Genomic DNA, 18,053 nt, shown 5'->3' with positions numbered 1-18,053 from the left:
TTCATAATGTCTCTTCCTCAAATCCTTCTGGCTTCCCACCATCCAAACCATAAGTATTTGTCAGAGCCAAGTTGATTATTAATCAAATGGAGCCTGAAGAAAATCTTTGGGATTGTTTTAATTGTGGTTTAAAGAACTTCCTTTACCATCTGGGCATACAAAAATACCTACAAGTTAAAAATGAAGTAAATTTGAACAAAATCTCTAGCTTTCAGAGTTTAATGTACAGCAAACTGCTAGTCTGTGAAGAAGAAAAAGTTTGCCTGATAATCACATTTTCAAAAAGGAATCTAGTTCACACTGTTTGTTTTTTTCAGTCAGGCTATGTAATCTGTCCCTCATTTCACTTGTTCTTATAAATTGGAAAGAACTTCAAAGCCAAACAACATTTTGAAGTGCTTTTGCCCTAACTTCTTGAAATTGTCTACCTAAAAAAATGGTCTTTTGTTATGAGACAGACAGCATTTCTTTTTCAAAGGAAACCATCATTTTTGTAAATAAACTCTACTGGTTTAATGCTCTTTTCTCTACTTGAAATACATTTTCTCTCACCTGCCCAAGCAGGGTATTTGCAGCAGAGTGATCTTGATTTCTCTTTGTTCTCTCTGTCTCATGTGCCTTTGATAGCGGATGGTTTCTCGCTCTTTGGGAGCAAATCCGGATGATCTCAAGGACCCAATTAAAATTAGTATTCCACGCTACGTTCTCTGCGGGCAAGGAAAGGATGAGCACTTCGAGTTTGAGGTCAAGGTAAGTGTTCCTTCTTTACTTTCCTGGAGGAATGGAGGTTTGAGGTTGTGCAGTGCTTTCTCTGCCTTTTTTATAAAGAAGGATGAAGCTGTGGCTGAATATCTTGTTTTATAAAAAGATACTTATCATGCCCGTTTTCAGACCAGAAGAGTTGAGACTGTCACCCAAGGGGTGAAATTATTACACAGAAAGTAGTAGTGATAAGGCATGTGTCAGGCATATGTGGAAGTTCTACCACTTACAGCCTGACAGGTAGGGTAACCAGTCACCCCAGTTTGCCTAGGACTTTCTGCTCTCAGCATAAATTTCCACACACTGGGGATCTCTGCTTTAATGCCAGGCAAACCAGGACACATAGGCTACCTACCCACGGACTTATGCACAATTTTCATATCTCTAATAATGGGAATAATGCTTTTATGTCACAAATAATATATGTATCAGTGCATAAAAAGTGCCAAGTTTAGTGTCTAGCCAATAATAAATAAAACACTGTAGCTATTACTTTTATTACTACTTTTGTTTTTATGATTGTTATTACTAATTTGTAATCTTTCCTAATCTGTTTTGGCATTATTAGATTTATATAGCTTTGCAGGAAGAAATATGCCTATTTCCTTACATCATACTTTCTGAAATAATGACTTCATCTTATTTCTATTTTATTCCATTGACTCATAACATTTTATTAAATATTGTTGGCCACCATCCCCTTTAAAAGGAATTAATGATAAAATTGTACTCCCTTATTTCAAAGATAGGTTGAGGGGGATTGATGTAATGACATCCAACAGGCTTTCCAGTTTATGGCTGCACAAGGTTGTTCTTAGGAGTGATTTTCATCAGACACCAGACTATGATCTAGACTGAATTCTTTAGACTCTAATTCTGCTTCCATTTTCTCGGTGACTCTAAATTTGAACTCTCTGAGCCTCAGTTCCCTCTTTGGTAAATGAGGAAGTTGGATGATACCAGTGGTTTCCATATTCCTTTGTAGCTGAGGCCTTTGTTCAAAGAATATTTTATGAGGAGACTATAGAAAATAGGTAAACTTGGAGCTGCTCTGGGGCAAAGGAGGACAGAGGAGCCTGAACCAGCCCACAGGGATTGCTCCTTCAGGTACGCATGCTCCTTCTATCCTGCAGACTCAGCACAAATAACTTTTCTAATTTATCAAGTTTTCAGATTCTTATTTTTATATACTCAGTTCTATTTAAAAACAAAACAGAGCACCTAAGCATTGATATTTGTGCTTGAGGTTTCTGTTGAGAAGACAGGACACTTGTGTGGTGGTAGCTTTGTCTTGAACTTTGCTTCTCTGCTGGCCAGATTTTGTGGCTTCTGATTCAAGTGTTTTAGCCTGTCCTTGATCTAGTACTTCCCACTGCCTCTGACCTAGTGCCTAATTCCTGCTCAATCCCTTGTCTCAGCAATTTGAAATTGGGTGTGCATGTAGAATTCATTTGTGTGTGTGTGTGTGTGTGTGTGTGTAGATAATGTTTTATATATACACCTATATATATAAAAACACCTATATATAAACAATATATATAAGCTATATATATATATATATATAAACACATATATATAAACAATATAAACCAATATATATGAACAATTTCTGGAGGTGTTTGTAGTATTTTACATTTTTCATTGAAATAAAATTGACATATAACGTTGTATAACATGCTGTTTGATAGGTTTATATATTACGATATGATTACCACTATAGCCTTAACTTGAACTCTATCCCATAATCACCATTTCTTTTTTTGTGGTGGTATATATTAAGATTTAGTCTCTGAAGTTTACAATACAGTATTGTTGACTGATCACTATCCTATGTTTTCCAGGACTTGTTTATCTACTAGTTCCAAATTTGTACTCTTACATAGCATATCCCTCGCTCCCCTAGCTTTAGCCTCTGGTAATCACCATTGGACTCTGTTTTGACAACTTTTGCTGTTTTAGATTTCACATGTATTTGCTGTACAGCAGCATTTGTCTTTCTCTAACTTTGTATAATGTCCTCAGGATCATTGAAGTACTGCAGAATTATCTCCTTTCCATGGCTGAATAATATTCCATTGTGTATGTGTCTGTATGTGTATGTGTATTTATCACAACTTCTTTACCATTTCGTCCACTGATGGACAATTAAGTTGTTTCCATATCTTGGATATTGTGACTAATGCTGTGCTAAGTATGGGAATACGGGTTTTCCTATCTCTTTGAACTTTTGTTTTCATTTCCTTCAGCTATAGACTTGGATCATATAACCATATATTATTATTAGTTTTGGGGGACCCTCCATTCTGTCTGTAGCGGCTGAACTAGACTTTAGAGAATAAAGGCTCACTTTCACCAGTTTAAAATTCAAAATTAAAATTCTCCAAAACATAGAACTCGTAGCACTGGAGGACATGCATTGATTTCAATTGCTACATAAATTTATTTCACTTGAATAGACCTGATGAGGTAATATAAATATTAAATTGATTTCATGCATAGAACTTAAGGAATGGATAAGAAAGAGGTTAATTTTCTAAAACCTGAGTTGATTTATATAAAAAGGCAAGCAAATAATGTCCAGACTGTATGTAGATCTGGCCAAAATTGTAGAGATGCCACTGCAAAGGCAAGGTAGTGAAACCAAAACAGAGATCACATGGAGCCTTCAGACTAGCTCTAGGCTTTCACTTCAAAATACATAACATATAAAAAAGAGTTTTGCTTTCTTTGAACTTATCAAAGCCAGGTTCTAAAAGCATGCCATTGTTATGCTTGCTTTTTGTACTTTTCCCAGGTGCTGTAATTATTAACACCAGGAATAGACTCTGAGCATTTGCCTGGAGAGTTTCTAGTTCTCTGAGTAGAGAGGGTTGCCTCATGTACTCATAGATAGGTGAGCTGAGAGCTTCACATTCCTGTGGGGATACCCCATCATAGCAGTATCAGGGCTCAATACTAGAAACAAACTTGATGTTAATATACTACCCCTCCCCTTAACAAAGCAAACAAACATAGTTGAACTCCCACAAAAACATAGCAGCTAGAATAGCGCTGGATTCACCAATGTCCTGTCCAGTCTCCTTCAGTTTATCTTGGCAAGTCACTCATCCTCGCTGGGCCTCATCTGTAAAATGGGTTGGTATGAAGAGAGTGGGCGGTTATATATGTGAGGTGTTGAAACAGTGCCTGCCATATATACTAAGGGGTGGAGCTTGTGCCTTTAGCTTTGCCAGTAGGCCTTACTGCTCCTTATCACAGAGGTTACTTAATGAGGTGGTATTATAGAAAAGTTCAGACCAAATGAAGAGTCTGATGATACAACTTGTTAAGTTGGTTTAAACACACACAGAGGGCCTCCCCGGTGGTGCAGTGGTTGAGCGCTGGGTTGCGAAGCTGCCTGCAGCCTCTGACATGCTGGTTCGATCCCCGGCCACCGGGTGAGGGTCCCACATGGCGTGCAGAACTCTCCTGCCGCCCGCTGCTTCCCTCAGCAGCGTATTTCATCAATCTGTCTGTTCTGCTCCCTGCTCTGGCTCTGGTGAATTCTCTCACCCTCCCGTGCTTCTCACTGTACACAGTGATTATATAAATAAATAAATAAATCTTTTTTTAAAAAAAAGAACAATAATGTAAAAATATGTATAAATAAACACACACAGAGCAGCAGAGGGAGGGAGTAAGGTGGGGACACTGAGATGGCGTAGGCAGGTGGGCAGCATACTCTTCACACCATGTTCGTCTGTCCTGTCTTTTTGTTGCCTCCTTCTTTCCAGCTGTGCTTATCAGGAGCTTGGAGGACAGAGGGTGCCCAGGGCCAGTACATGCTTGTCCAATGGGAGCACACCTGGCCGCCATCCTGCTGAAAGCTCTGGTTTCTACCTGCACTTTTTGGGTGGAGCACATGTGGAGCCAGACAGTTGTCACCAAAGGTGCTCAATCCAGGCTTGGCATAACCATTGGCCCTGGTGATCGTGATCATGACTTACCATTTTCTAAGCAACGTTCTTGTCTGTTCTGCACTCATAGAAGTGCTTCCTGAACTTTGAAGAAGTTGAGGTCATATTTTAGTGTTTTAAACATAGTGGCCATTTCTAAACCTTTGCTGGTTTGCAACATTTGCCGTTATTTTTGTATGTGTTTTACCTCCTTATCCTCATTTCAGGCCAAGTCACTGTCACTTTGTGGATTGGGGCTATTCCTCAGGCTTTGACAAACCCGGAGGAATTTGGTGGTGGATAGGCCTTCCAGGAAGCGTGAAGAAGAAATGCCCAGAAAATTTGCAGTTGGAGAGTTGAAGCAATCACATTTATAGTCAGAGAAATTTCTTTTTATTTGGCAGAACAGAAATAAGAGCCATTTCAGTCTATTAGATAAACTATGTGCACATACATCTTTTAGAAATACTCCCAACTTGATGGAATATAAATGTTCAGGAGGATTTGTGTGTTGGCATCTGAATCTCTGCTTATTAGTAGCTTGAAAAATTATCTCCTTGGTATGTATTAGCATAGTTGAGACAAATGAAGTGCTGCGTATGCTGTGGCCCTTCCAGATTCACTCAGTTTGTGTACTATTTCCAACATAAATAACGAGAAAAAATGACACTGGGAAAAATCATTTTTGCCCTTTTTTTTTTTTTAAAGCATCCTTTCTTTTTCTTTAAGAACTTTGTCATTCACTAAAAAAAAAAAAAAAAAAAAAAAAGTCATTTCTCCCTTTCCCTGTTTTCTCAAAAGCAACTAATCTTTTCTATTGCTTCAACTTGGGCAGTTGTGTTTATCTTCACAAAGTAAGTGCTGCACACAGGAGAAATGATGGAGGTGAAATGAGATGGAGTCACAGTCACCACCTGGTGTTCACATACCTTGAATTTCCATTTCATTTGTTTTTCCTCTATAAGAATGTGTTAATACCTCCTGTCCCTTAATTTTAGAAGTTTCAATTAAAGCTCCTTAATTTTAGGGATTGATATCTCTCCCTAAACTAACTTCATTTTATTAATAGATCACAAAATGGTTTTAACTTCCCATTTTACAGCACTGCCATGGATACCGTGGCCTTTTGTTATGTATAATGAAAGGCCTTTCTTTCAGAATGCGATTGCTGTGTTGGGGATTGCCATTTATTGAATACCCAATACTCTGCTAGCTGCCTCACAGTTTTTAAGTTCATCTGCAGGACGGATATGTCACAGGCCCATTTTATGGATGAAGAAACTAAGATCTGGACTCTAATTTAGTCAAAGTCACACAGCTGATTAATGACTGAGCTAAGTCAGGACCCAGGTCTGTCTTAAACCAGAGCTTTTCATTATTCCAGTCTTCAGTGATGACTGGTAGAGAGTTTGCATTCAGTGCCTTAACCTCTGAATGTCTGGGTAACTTAGAGAGAAATTGCTTAGTCTGTCATTCTCACAATTCCCCACAGTTTCAAAGCAGAGTAAGGCCCCCATTCCTTACCTGCTTCACAGAGGTGTTGGAGAAAGGAGAAGTACTTATTAGTAATGTTCATGGATTTGAAAGTTATCCATATGGTCAGAATCTTAGAATATTTGTAATTCTATCAAATTTATCTGCAAACTACCATATAAAGTGAGTATGCTATAATAAATGGTGTTTTCCCTATTTCGAGGGGGCTGGTATTGAAGCATAAAGAATTCATTATTTCTTGTTATTGTAGAAAGGTGCAATTTTGACCAGTTAGAAAACCCCTTTTGAGTTTGCATCACTTCATAGTTATATAGAATTTGGTGTGAATTGGCAGTTGCTTACTAGACTCCTTTCTGCATAGCACAGTGATGCTGACCAGGTTCAGAAGCCAGACTCTGAGGCACTCTCTTTTGTGTTGGTGATGTGCCTACCCATAAGGATGTCTGAGTTTCCTTGATACTCAGGCTATGGAAACTTAGCCTACTTTTAGGAATCTTCATTTTTCAAACTCCACACATTGCACATGTATCTTACCAACATACAGGGTCAGTCTAAGATTGGAACTTTAGTGCAGTGCACTGGCTTAAAGACCATGCTCTCTTCCCTCAGGTGCAATTGAGATGGAATTTCTTATTTGGTGAGACTATTGGTTTCGTGGGGCTACTGCAATGAACTGTTGGTTCATGAGTCTGCTGCAATTGGTTCATGGGGATGCTGGCTGGGTTCAAGAATTTTTTTACACATTTAGGGGATAAGATTCAACTGGCAGCTATTTCTAAACAGTTCATGTACTCAAGAGTCAACTAAGTAGGGGGAGAGAAATTGCAGGAAATAGAGAAACACACAGAGCAAAAAGGTTAAAGGGGACAATCAGGAAGACATTCCTGTTTGAGATGATAGTGGATTTCAGTGAGTGGAGATCAGAGGGAATCCTCAGCAGTGAGAACATGAGGACACAGGTATGAGAGCAGACAAGTCCACTTTGAGGCCAAACTTGGGAAAGGGCTCACCTATTAGGTAGAGCGAATAAGGAAAATGGATTGAAGATGAAATGTTTTTGAAGAGAAGAGACAAATGTAGCAACATCATCTTGCTACAGGCGCTTGGTCTTGAATGACTAATCTTGGCAGGACAAGATTATGAGACCCTGTGAGGACGAAAATCTAGAACATTTTCAAATACTCATGATTGAGAATGTAATTTGCAAGGACTTCCAAGTGGGAATGAGCCTGCTGAGTTAATTTCACATCAGTGGATTCTGTCTGTCTTGGGGGCTGTTTTCAGCAGCAGCACAGGGCAGGGCATGGGAGAGAAAGCATATACCATAGGCTGCCAGACTTGGGGGGATTATTCTCATGGTTTCCCGCCTGAAGGTCTGGGGAGCTAAAGATTTTTTTCCCAGAAGAAAGAGGATTCATTATAAGGAATTGCAGATTAATTGAAAAAATGAACTGATGAGAAACCAGCCTCATAATATGTGATATAATAATAATAATAATAATAATAATAATAATAATAAAAAATACTATGTGACTGGTAAAAAGCCATGATGTTGGACAACATATTCTATTGGCAAGGTTGTAGGGAAATATTTTCAGAAATTGCTAGAAATGCAAAATGATAAACCTCTGCAGAGGCTAATATGGAAATATTTGTCCAAATTATAAATGTACTATCTTTTGACCCAGCAATCTGGAATTTTTCTAAAGGTATATCTATATCTATCTATATATATATATATATATATATATATATATATATATATATAAATAACACATGTAACGCAGTTTACACTGAGCTAGGGATTTTGAAGTGATTGGTCCTCAGCAGCAGGAAGACTGACCTCGAGTCCAGTTGGATCTAGAAGATAGGCTCGGAGGTCATGGAGGCTATGGGCAGTTGCAGTGAAGATGGACAGCAGACTCAGTGTGTGCGAGCTGAATATGCCTATTGGAAGTCCAATAGCATTGGTGCTGTCTTTCCTTAGAAAGATTTGGAGATCTTCACGGTTGTTAAGATCAAAGCATAATCGGACAGAGACTGATCTCCAAGGGATGTCACTTGGCTAAGGGTGTGTGGCTGCTTTTATCACCCTAGTGTAGTTTCATTCTCAACACTTGTGTGATGAGATTTTAATTAAATCTAATGTAGTAATACTTGTTACTATACAGATTGAGACATTTGCAATATATTGTAATGTTTTCTCAAACATGTTTAAAGTTATGTTGCTGCATAAGATTATATTTTTCAAAAAGCTGGTAAAACTTTTTTGAATATATATAAAATTGGTATGAGACCACTTCCTCCAAATTGTTAACTGAATGCAAGGAGTTTTATTTTTAAATACTTGGGGTAGTTCCTATAAATGTTAAAAAATAAGTGTTGTTGAAGAAAACTCTACAAGTAACTATTTAAATGAGATCTAGTAGGAATATTTTTCTTTGATGGAAAAGTGTTGATTCTCCTCCATGAAAAGATAGTCATCCACATGCAAATATAAACTGATGACAGATTTAAAAATTGACAATCCTTAACCAGCAAAATATGTATATAGCATAACATTTGTGGAAAACTTTCAATTGCGAAATATTTATAAGTAAATGCAGTTTATCTCGTGGACATGTTTATGATATGTAAGTTGTTTGAGATCATTTTATGGCCCAGAAAAGATGGATTTGTATCAGTAGAACTATTCAGCGAGAGAAAAGTAATGAATTGACTCCTCAAAGACAGGAAGTCATTATGTCCTGAATTCTCAGCATTGAAGAATACTTTGATTTGATTGATTTAATTTGATTTAATTGATATGATTTATTATTGAATACTTTGATTTGCTTTATTTCTTATAGTGATCTTCTGGGTCTCCTTTTTTTTTTTTAAAGATTTTATTTATTTTTGCATAGAAGAACTGGGATGTAGGCCAGAGGTACAGGGGGCGAGAGGATTCACCAGAGACAGAGTGGGGAGCAGAATAGGCAGGTCTACTGAAATATGCTGCTGAGGGGAGCAGTAGGCAAGACTGGAGAGGTCTGCTGCACCATGTGGGTTAGCTACCTGGCCAGGGATCAAACTCAGGTCTTTGCAGTGGTAGCACTGATACTTAACCCCTAGACTACCAGGGAAGCTCTGTTTCTCCTTTCTGATTCAACACTTTATCACATGCCTGGTTTTAATTTGGACCAGAACTTTAATATGAATTTCCTCTTTGTTTTTAGTTTTTCCAAACCTCACGTGTACCTTTTCCCTAGCTCTAGGTGTGAAAGTATCTCTGTTATAAAGAATTTGACCATTTTCTTGTGGAAAAATGACAAATATGTTGCCTTATGCACCTTTTCTGTGATGATCTTCATTCATCATCATTGTCCTTATCTTGTTTTTGTGTTGATAAAGTGAGATTTAAATGTTTTAGGCATCAAGTAGGAAGCCATGAGCTTATTGGCGACAACATGGATCGAATAGGTGGGTTTTAGGCTGAGTGAAATACATCAAATGGAGAAGGACAAATGAAAACACTCTTAGATACAGAGAATAGGTTGGTGGTTACCAGATAGGAAGGGGTTTGGGTAGGTTGGTGAAATGGGCAGATAGGGTCAGTTGTATAGTAATTGATGGAAACTGGACTTTTGAGGTGATCATGATAATTGTGTATATAAATGATGAATTTGAATACTGTACAGCTGAAACATATAATGTTATAAACAGGCTTTGCCTCAATAAAAAATTAATTTTAAAATCTAAAATAAAACAAAAATATGTTAAAAGACATTCCTTCAAACTTGGGGGGGGATATGAGGTAACAAAATAAATCATTACCCAGGATGCATCAATAATAATCTTCTTTTTTTCAGCATTTTGGGGATGTGCATTATATGCATAGTTAATGGGTACAGAGAGTTCCCTCCTTCTCCACTAATGGTGGGACTCCTGGAGTCACTAGGGTAACACAGTGAACACAAAGTTCCCTCTGATATTTTACTCACCTCATTAGCCCAGTTCAGAGGAATTGTCTATGAGGCTTTGGATAGCTTTCTCCACATGGGCTCTCTTTATCCATTTCCTCCCAGGATGGGCATTCACCATGATAGCATTCCTCATCCCAGTGTAAGCACAGGGGACCGAAAGAAAGAAAATAAAAGCAAGTGTATTGGATGCTATTTTGAGGGGAAAGGGGTTGCGGTTTGCACTCAGGGATTTTCTCATCATCTTGCTGTCTTGTGTTCAAATGCCCTTGATTCTAACCATGTCCTCCCCACTATGTGGTATGTTCATGTTGTTAGAGAAACTGATATCCTTTATATGATGGTATAATTTGGGGGCCATCATGGGAAAGAGAAAAGAAACCCAAAATTATACAATAGATTTGAATTAGTCATTTCATTAATCAAAGATTTTTTTAAAAAATGGTCCAACAAATTGGCGAGGATGTGGAGAAAAAGGAACTCTCCTGCTGCTGGTGGGAGTGTAAACTGGTCCAGCCACTATGGAAAGCTGTGTGGAGATTCCTCAACCTACTAAAGATAGAGCTTCCATATGATCCAGCAATTCCACTCCTAGGTATTTACCCAAATGACACAGAAACATTAATTCAAAAGGGCACCTGCACCCCTATGTTTATAGCAGCGCTATTTATAATAGCCAAGCTTTGGAAACAGTCCCAATGCCCAAAAATAAATGACTGGATCAAGAAGATATGGTATATATACACAATGGAATATTACTCAGCAATCAAAAAAGATAAACACCTGCAATTTGCAGCAACATGGATGGAGCTGGAAGGGATCATGCTCAGCGAAATAAGCCAGAAAGAGAAAGAAAAATACCGGATAGTCTGTCTCGTAGGAGGAATTTAGAAAATTTAAATAAGAGACCAGGAAAAAGAATAACTATAATAAAGAAATAAAAAAAGAAAAATCAAAATCAACAAGCAACTATAAACCAGAGACACACTACAAGGGTGGAGGGGGGCAGGGAGAGGAGGGATTGGGGTCAAAATAAGGGGGGGTGCAATTGTATGGGGAATATAACCAAGATGAAAGTGCATACATTGTACAAAGATGAAAAATGATGTAAGAAATAAATAAAGTTATCAAATTACATGCTTTGCATAGGTGTAGCCCATTTTATGTCAATTATACCTCAAAATATTTAGAAATGACAACAAATGGCCCAACATTAATGAGCTATTAAAGCAATAAAGGGAAAAAATGGCAGACCAAAGCCCCACAAACTAGTTTGCCTTCTTCTAAATGTGAGGCCTTTATAAGTTTTTTCCTACCCAAAGAGCTGAAAAAAGGCATTGTTAGTTCATTGTCACTAAGAGCCTGAGTATATTTAAAACACGTCTATCTTGGAACTCTTCCAGATCATCATTAAGGAGCCTGTGATTTTTCAAGTACTCTCTCAACTCTCCTGGAGATTCATTCCAGGGAGAAAATAAACAAAAAAAAAAACCCAAAATATATAAGTAATATATACTGTGTTAGATAATAAGAAGTGATTAGAGGACAAATAAATTTAAGAAATAAGTAGTGTTGAGCTGCAGAAAGGGAGATGTAGTTTTAGATAGTGTATCTAGTGAAAGTTCACTGAGAAAGTGATTTTTGAACAGAGATTTATAGAAAATGAGGGAGACACTCATGTGAAAAAAAAAAAAAAATCCCAGAAAGAGAAAAAATCCTGAGTTCTTGAGGCTATACTTGCTAAGTATTGTGTTTGATGTATTCTAGATATGCAAGTCAGGAGAAATAAGAGATAATGAGGCCAGAGAGGAGACAGATCACAGAGATTTTCACGGTTTAGTGAAAGATCTTGAACTTGTACCCTAAGTGAGGTGGGACACCTTGGATGATGTGTCATTCATACGAAGAAATGGCCTCATCTTACTTATTTTTAATTAGTCAACTACTTGGCTAGGAATGAAGAGAAACGAATATAGGTAGATTTGATAAGGGGGTGTGGGGATAGATAAAAGCAGAAATAAGGTCACCAACTAGGAGCCTGTTAAAAATATCCAGGTAAGAGAGGATGGTTTGTGACCAGCCAAGGCAGCATGTTGCTATGCTGTCACCCTGAGGAAGCCCTCACACCTCTGCTGATTATGCTGCCCTTGCTGATAGTGTTCCAGTAGGATCTAAAAATACACCCTCCCTCCTCAGCTGCCTCAAGCTCAAGTTACTTGCATACTAGCTTTTAAAACTTACAGCTACAGAGCACTTGTGCTACTTTTCCTTAAGTTTTTCTGAAAATATATTACTTCGGCTTCTTATAGAAATATATTTAAAATGCATAAGAAACCTGCCACAATTAAAAACTTTGTTCTAAATAATGAACACAGAGCAAAGGATGGTAATACTAAAAAATATACATCCTTCTGCACCCCAAAATCATCTCTTTTGCCACTTTGGAAAATGACTGAATGAGTCAGTCAATGAGACTCAGAACTTGCTCCTTCTCCCAGAGCAACCCACTTGGGCATTCTCCCAACTATTGTTTCTATTTTGCTACTGAGCCTCAGTGGTTTACATTTGGGAGAATCAGAGTCTGTCATTGTCCTTGAGAAGGTAATTTCAACTGAGATGTGTGGTGGGGTAAGCTTTCCCATACAGCAGGGGAGGTGGCCCACCCAGAGGTCCTGAGGGGGAAAGGGAATAAGCACCTTCAGGAGGTGTTACATGAAGGAGAGGCACCCAAAAGGGGAAAGAGGAATAGGATGAGGCTGTTGTGGATGCCAGGTTAAGAATATGTATTTTTTTTTTCTAGGATTAGCATGAAGCTACATGTGGGTCTTAAGGAAGTAGATGGAATGATTAGATTTATGTTTTAGAGGCTCCCCTGTCATTTGTGCCAAGAAGAGAATGGAGAGGCACATTTGGCAGAGGCCACACGAGACCTGATGGCCTTGAGTAGTAAGATGGTGGGGGCCACACAGGATCAGGGAGAGCTTTAGGGATATTTAGGAGATGAAAAACTCACATAGTGTTTGTTCAGTTATTCAGATTAGTTCAGATTAGTTCAGAATAGTTATTAGGTTGTTCAGTTTGTTCAGATTAGTAACTTCAGTGAGTGGCGTGACATGGTAGATGGTGGGGAAATACATTGACGTGAAGAACTCCAGAGGAGTTTTGCTGTTTAAACAAGGGAGATGTTGTTCAGTTCAGATTTAGACAAGTTGAATTTGAGGTGCCTTGTGTGACATCTGAAGAAAGCTGTTTTTAAATTGAGCAAATGGGTCTGAGCTCAGTAAAGAAGTGGAAGCTGAGAGAGGACTCACTAGCCTGTGCTTTAGGTGTGATTGTGAGTCCTGATGGTCTCCAGCAGCCTCTCCTGTCACCTTGGTATGTGAGGTCATGTGTGATCGAGTTCCCACCTCAGTAAGCTCATTCAATAGAACTAAAGTTGAACTGCTGTCAAAGGCTGCATTGAGAATTTTCCCTTTGGGAAAAAAACCAAAATAAATTGTGTGGGTTTTGTGCTATGAATTATTGAGATGTAGAAAGTATTTTTTCTCCTCTTTTTTTCCTTTCCTGTGTACTGTGGTGGCATCTGGTAACCAGCCTGACATGTGTGAGTACATTGCCATGACAGAAAGGTCATCCTGTGGGTTGACTTCCCTTGCGACCAGGGAGGGTTAAGGGACACATTTTACAATCCATGCAGCGGTATCTGCTCCTCATTTCACATGGACACATGCTGCTTATAATCAGATTTGAGAGCGAGAAATGCATGTTTACCTACGGTATAATTACTATATATGTCTTGTTTATGCAACTAGATTAATGTTTTCAACTCTAGAGAAATGTTACATGTTCGTCACTTTTTTATTTAATATTTAAATTATTTTAAAATTATTTTTAATTACTTTATCTAATTAATGCTAACTTATTTTTATTTTCCTGGTTAATAGATCACCGTCCTAGATGAGACATGGTCGGTATTCAGGCGGTATAGTCGTTTTCGAGAAATGCATAAGACACTGAAGTTAAAATATGCAGAGGTAAGTAATGAAATAATTATCTCCCATTAAGAACATTTGTTTACTAAAGTTAATAAGCTGATAGGATTATCATTGTCATCTCTTTAGGTGGTAGTTGACAGGTGTCATTAGGTTTTATATCGATTACTCATCAGTCAAAGAAAACTTTTTTTTTTTTTTTTTAATGCAAGAACCGGGGTATTTTATGCACGGGAGGGTGAGGATTCATCAGAGACAAAGCGGGGAACAGAACAGGCAGACTGACGAAATACACTGCTGAGGGGAGCAGCGGGCATGACAGGAGAGGTCTGCTCACCATGTGGGTTGCTACGAGGCTGGTGGGGATCGAACCTGCACTGCAGAGGCTGCAGACAGCTTCACAGTGTTGCGCTCAACTGCCTGCACCACCAGGGAGGCCCAAAGATAACTTTTAAGTTTTGTCCTTTGTTCTATTTCTGTTCTACATCGTTTAAACATTTTCTCAGCATATGATTTTGAAAGTCAGAGTAAATGAATTCTGTCCTTTTTATAAATTTTACGATGACTTAAATAAATATTTTAATCAATTTATAACTTCTCAACTGTGAGACCTATTAAAATGAAATAGTAATAAATTCCTCAGTATAGATTTTCCCTTTTTTCTCTTAAAAAAGATTATATTAATGCTAAGACTTCCACTTAATGAAAAGTCAAGTTATAAAAGTTAATTTGTCATTGAACACGGAGGGGAGAAGTGGTGAATATGGAATTATTTAGAAGCAAAGAGGCATTTTTTCATGCATTAAGATCCAGTGCAGAGTGTATTGATACATTAATAATCTTTGTTTTCTTAGACTAAAGCTAGTTTTAAGCTAAGAAACGTATTCCTAAAATCATTGTGCTTCTCTGGTGAATGTATTGCTATAATTATTATTTTATTTCAACAGAAACCTTTGTATCATTGTGAATTTTGGTTTGAACTGACTGCAGATCAGTCAGTAGTTGTAGTCTTACACTGACTGTTGCTTTTCAGAACTATTTTGATAGCTTCTTATGAAATCCTAAAAAATTATTTAGACATTTGTCCCTAACTAGGTTAATATTAAAAAAAAAAAGTAAATGTTCTAGCATTTCTATGTCTTCAACCCCTTTTTATCTGATATACAATATAAAGAGAAATACCTTTGTAAACAAAATGGTTTTTTGATATGTAGATGACAGGGGTACAGGTCAGATTATCTCTGAAATTTTATTGTCAAGCTTTCATAATACTATTCAAGTTTTAAAAAGCCAGAAGACATCAGGTATGATTTATAATTCAGTGTTCTCCTGCCTTCAATTCATGAAGTAACTGCATGAAAGTCAAATTAACTTTGTTTCTGCAGTTTATCCTTCATGTCCCAAGCTAACACTGACAATAAAAATGTGGAAGTATTGTGTATATCTTGAATGAACAGAGCAACTTGATTTTAAAGTTAGCTATGCAGCTCATTAACTGCTTAGTTGTAAGTTACTACATCAATTCTTTAATAATATGTAGACTTTTATGTTAACATAGTAAATTTCCCCAAATTTGAGAAATTGTGAGAAAAAATAATTTACTTGAAAGGACACAAGCTTGGCCAGGATTATGCATTGTGTGATTGTGTGTGTGTTTGTGTGTGTGTGTGATTCATTCCATGCTTTGGTATCAGTTCTTTCCTTGGTTCAGTGCACTCTGTAGTCACAATTTTGTAGACTCTAGTAATATATTAATGAACTGAAAGCCAAATATAAATCTTTCCACTTATAAATCTTAAATTCCTCTTAAACAAGGCTAACTACAAAGAAGGAAGAAAATAGTAACTAATTCTTAAACAGTAAACATGCCAGGTGGCAGCTGCCATTTTAAATAAGATACACACCTTGAAGGAAAAGTAAATAAAGTATGGTGAGGTGGAAGGTGTTGGGCTCTTTAGTGTAAGGTCACTTCAGGTTTGGACTCTGATGAAATGGCATTTTAGTTGAAATATTATGTGAAAAATATTTAAATGAGTTGATCATTAACAACACACAATTCTAGTCAGTAAAACACAGAAGAATTCAGAACAAGCAGCAGCAACCCTTAATTATACAATAGAAACAACTTACCTGAGGTTAACAACCATTTGAAACAGTAAATTGAAGAGGTTGCTTGGTACCAGGCAAGATTAGTAAATAGAGAAGATCACTTATGTAAAATTCTTTTCAAAGGAGAAAAGATTATATTAAATATATGCTAAAATAAAAATTAACTCCAAGTGAGGACAATCCTGCTGATTTTATTCATTGATTCACTCATAAATCTGGATGGAGCCACTCTGCTCTGCAGTTGGTATCAGGACAGCCACATTCCCCCCACTTATGAAGCAGAAGGAATGGACAATGAACAAACAGACAAACAAATAAGATAATTTTGGATATCATGTGCCATGGAGAAAATAAAACAAGGCAGTGTGACAGTGTGACAGGAGGACTGGGCATGGGCTGCTTGAGATGGGCAGGCAGGGGAAGCTTTTCTGAAAGCTTTGAGCCAAAGACTGAATTGTGAGAGAGAGCTAGGTGTGAAAATCTAGTGATGAGCAAAAACCTAAACGGCGAGAGAAGCAAATACAAAGGCCCTGGGGTGGGACCAAGCTTGGCATTTTTAGAGACAAAAAGACCTGTGAGAAGTGGCAAGTGTGATAGAGATGAGGGCAGGGAAATGGTAAAGAATTGGTCACATAAAGCCTTGAATTTTACTCCTGGTGCTGTGGGAAACCACTTTCTATATTACAAATTGAACATTGAAACTCAGCTGGAGTTTCTCTTCTCTTCACAGATGACCTCTTACAGAAACCCTTTTCCTCAAGGCAGACTCATGATCTAAATGATAACCAAGAATAGAAATTGCTTTCCCATGTTGACTGCAACTTTGTGACTTAGAATTTTTCTCATAACAAAAAAAACATTATGAAAAAGAACCAATAGTCATGTGTATGCGTATCTTTGAATGAGAGAGAATGTGAGTAGTGATTTGAAACCATGTGGTAAGACCCCAAAACCAACACAGCATGTAGAAAGGGAAGCTGTGCTAATTATAAAGCCCTGGGGCAGGGTATGTGTGTGCTCTTGATCTTTTTTATAACCACAATCTGACCTCTTTCCTCATCTTTCACTGAGTGATTGCCATGTCTAGGGTGTGTGCTACATTTATTGCCATTCACGATCTCCTGTGGTTAGAGTGGGAGACTTCCCTCATGTCACACAACTGGTGAGCAGAAGCCATTGTAGAAGTCCAGGCACTTTGTTTCTTATTTCTAAGCTACCAATAAAATACAAGTAGGAAAAAATATCTTCAAAAGCACATTAGCATGTCATTGTAGATCTTGGTAAATTTTATTTCAGTGACAGAACACTATTGCCTATTTAACATTTTCAAGATAAAGCTTAAATATCAAGGTATCACTATATTTTTACCTGAGAATTTGACTTTTTTTGTGTGTGTAGTCTAGCTTCATTCACATCATCTTCCTTTCTCAGTGTTTGTTGGAATTTGAGGTCAATAATATGTTTATCAGAAATATATCAATCTAGTTATATCAATTTAGTTATTCTTATTATTCAAATTATTGCTCTCTCTGTGTATGTTAATCTTTTTGATATAGCCATCTAGCTCAGATGGCCTATTTTACCTAATAGCATCCTAGAAATCATATGACTTATTGAAGACATGATATCTTTAGGAAAGCCAGGGAGTTCATACAGAAGCATACTGAAAATTTCCTCTCAGGGATGTCTGTTTCATAGCCAAATGGGAACAAGTTTTATTTACTTTACTCCTTCACCAGATTGGACTCTATTTCTATACAAGCAGAGAACTACTGCTGTTCTCTTAATTGCAAGGTAACAAA

At 37.5% G+C, this 18,053-nt stretch overlaps 1 protein-coding gene across 3 annotated transcripts in view; it reads left to right on the top strand.

The window, feature by feature from the left end:
• Nucleotides 1-18,053, top strand: part of KIF16B (kinesin family member 16B) — a gene marked incomplete at both ends in the record, with an annotated part of 259,483 nt that overhangs the window by 195,883 nt on the left and 45,547 nt on the right. For all 3 annotated transcript variants that reach the window (XM_084248158.1, XM_084248157.1, XM_084248156.1), the window contains 2 exons: nucleotides 628-750; nucleotides 14,095-14,184. In XM_084248158.1, coding sequence (XP_084104284.1) covers nucleotides 628-750; nucleotides 14,095-14,184 — 213 coding nt within the window. The remainder of the gene's footprint in view (nucleotides 1-627; nucleotides 751-14,094; nucleotides 14,185-18,053) is intronic.

This window comes from Talpa europaea, assembly GCF_964194135.1.
Source record: "Talpa europaea genome assembly, chromosome: 11".
Taxonomy (NCBI): Eukaryota; Metazoa; Chordata; class Mammalia; order Eulipotyphla; family Talpidae; genus Talpa; species Talpa europaea.
This window is presented reverse-complemented; position numbering and strand designations above follow the sequence as displayed.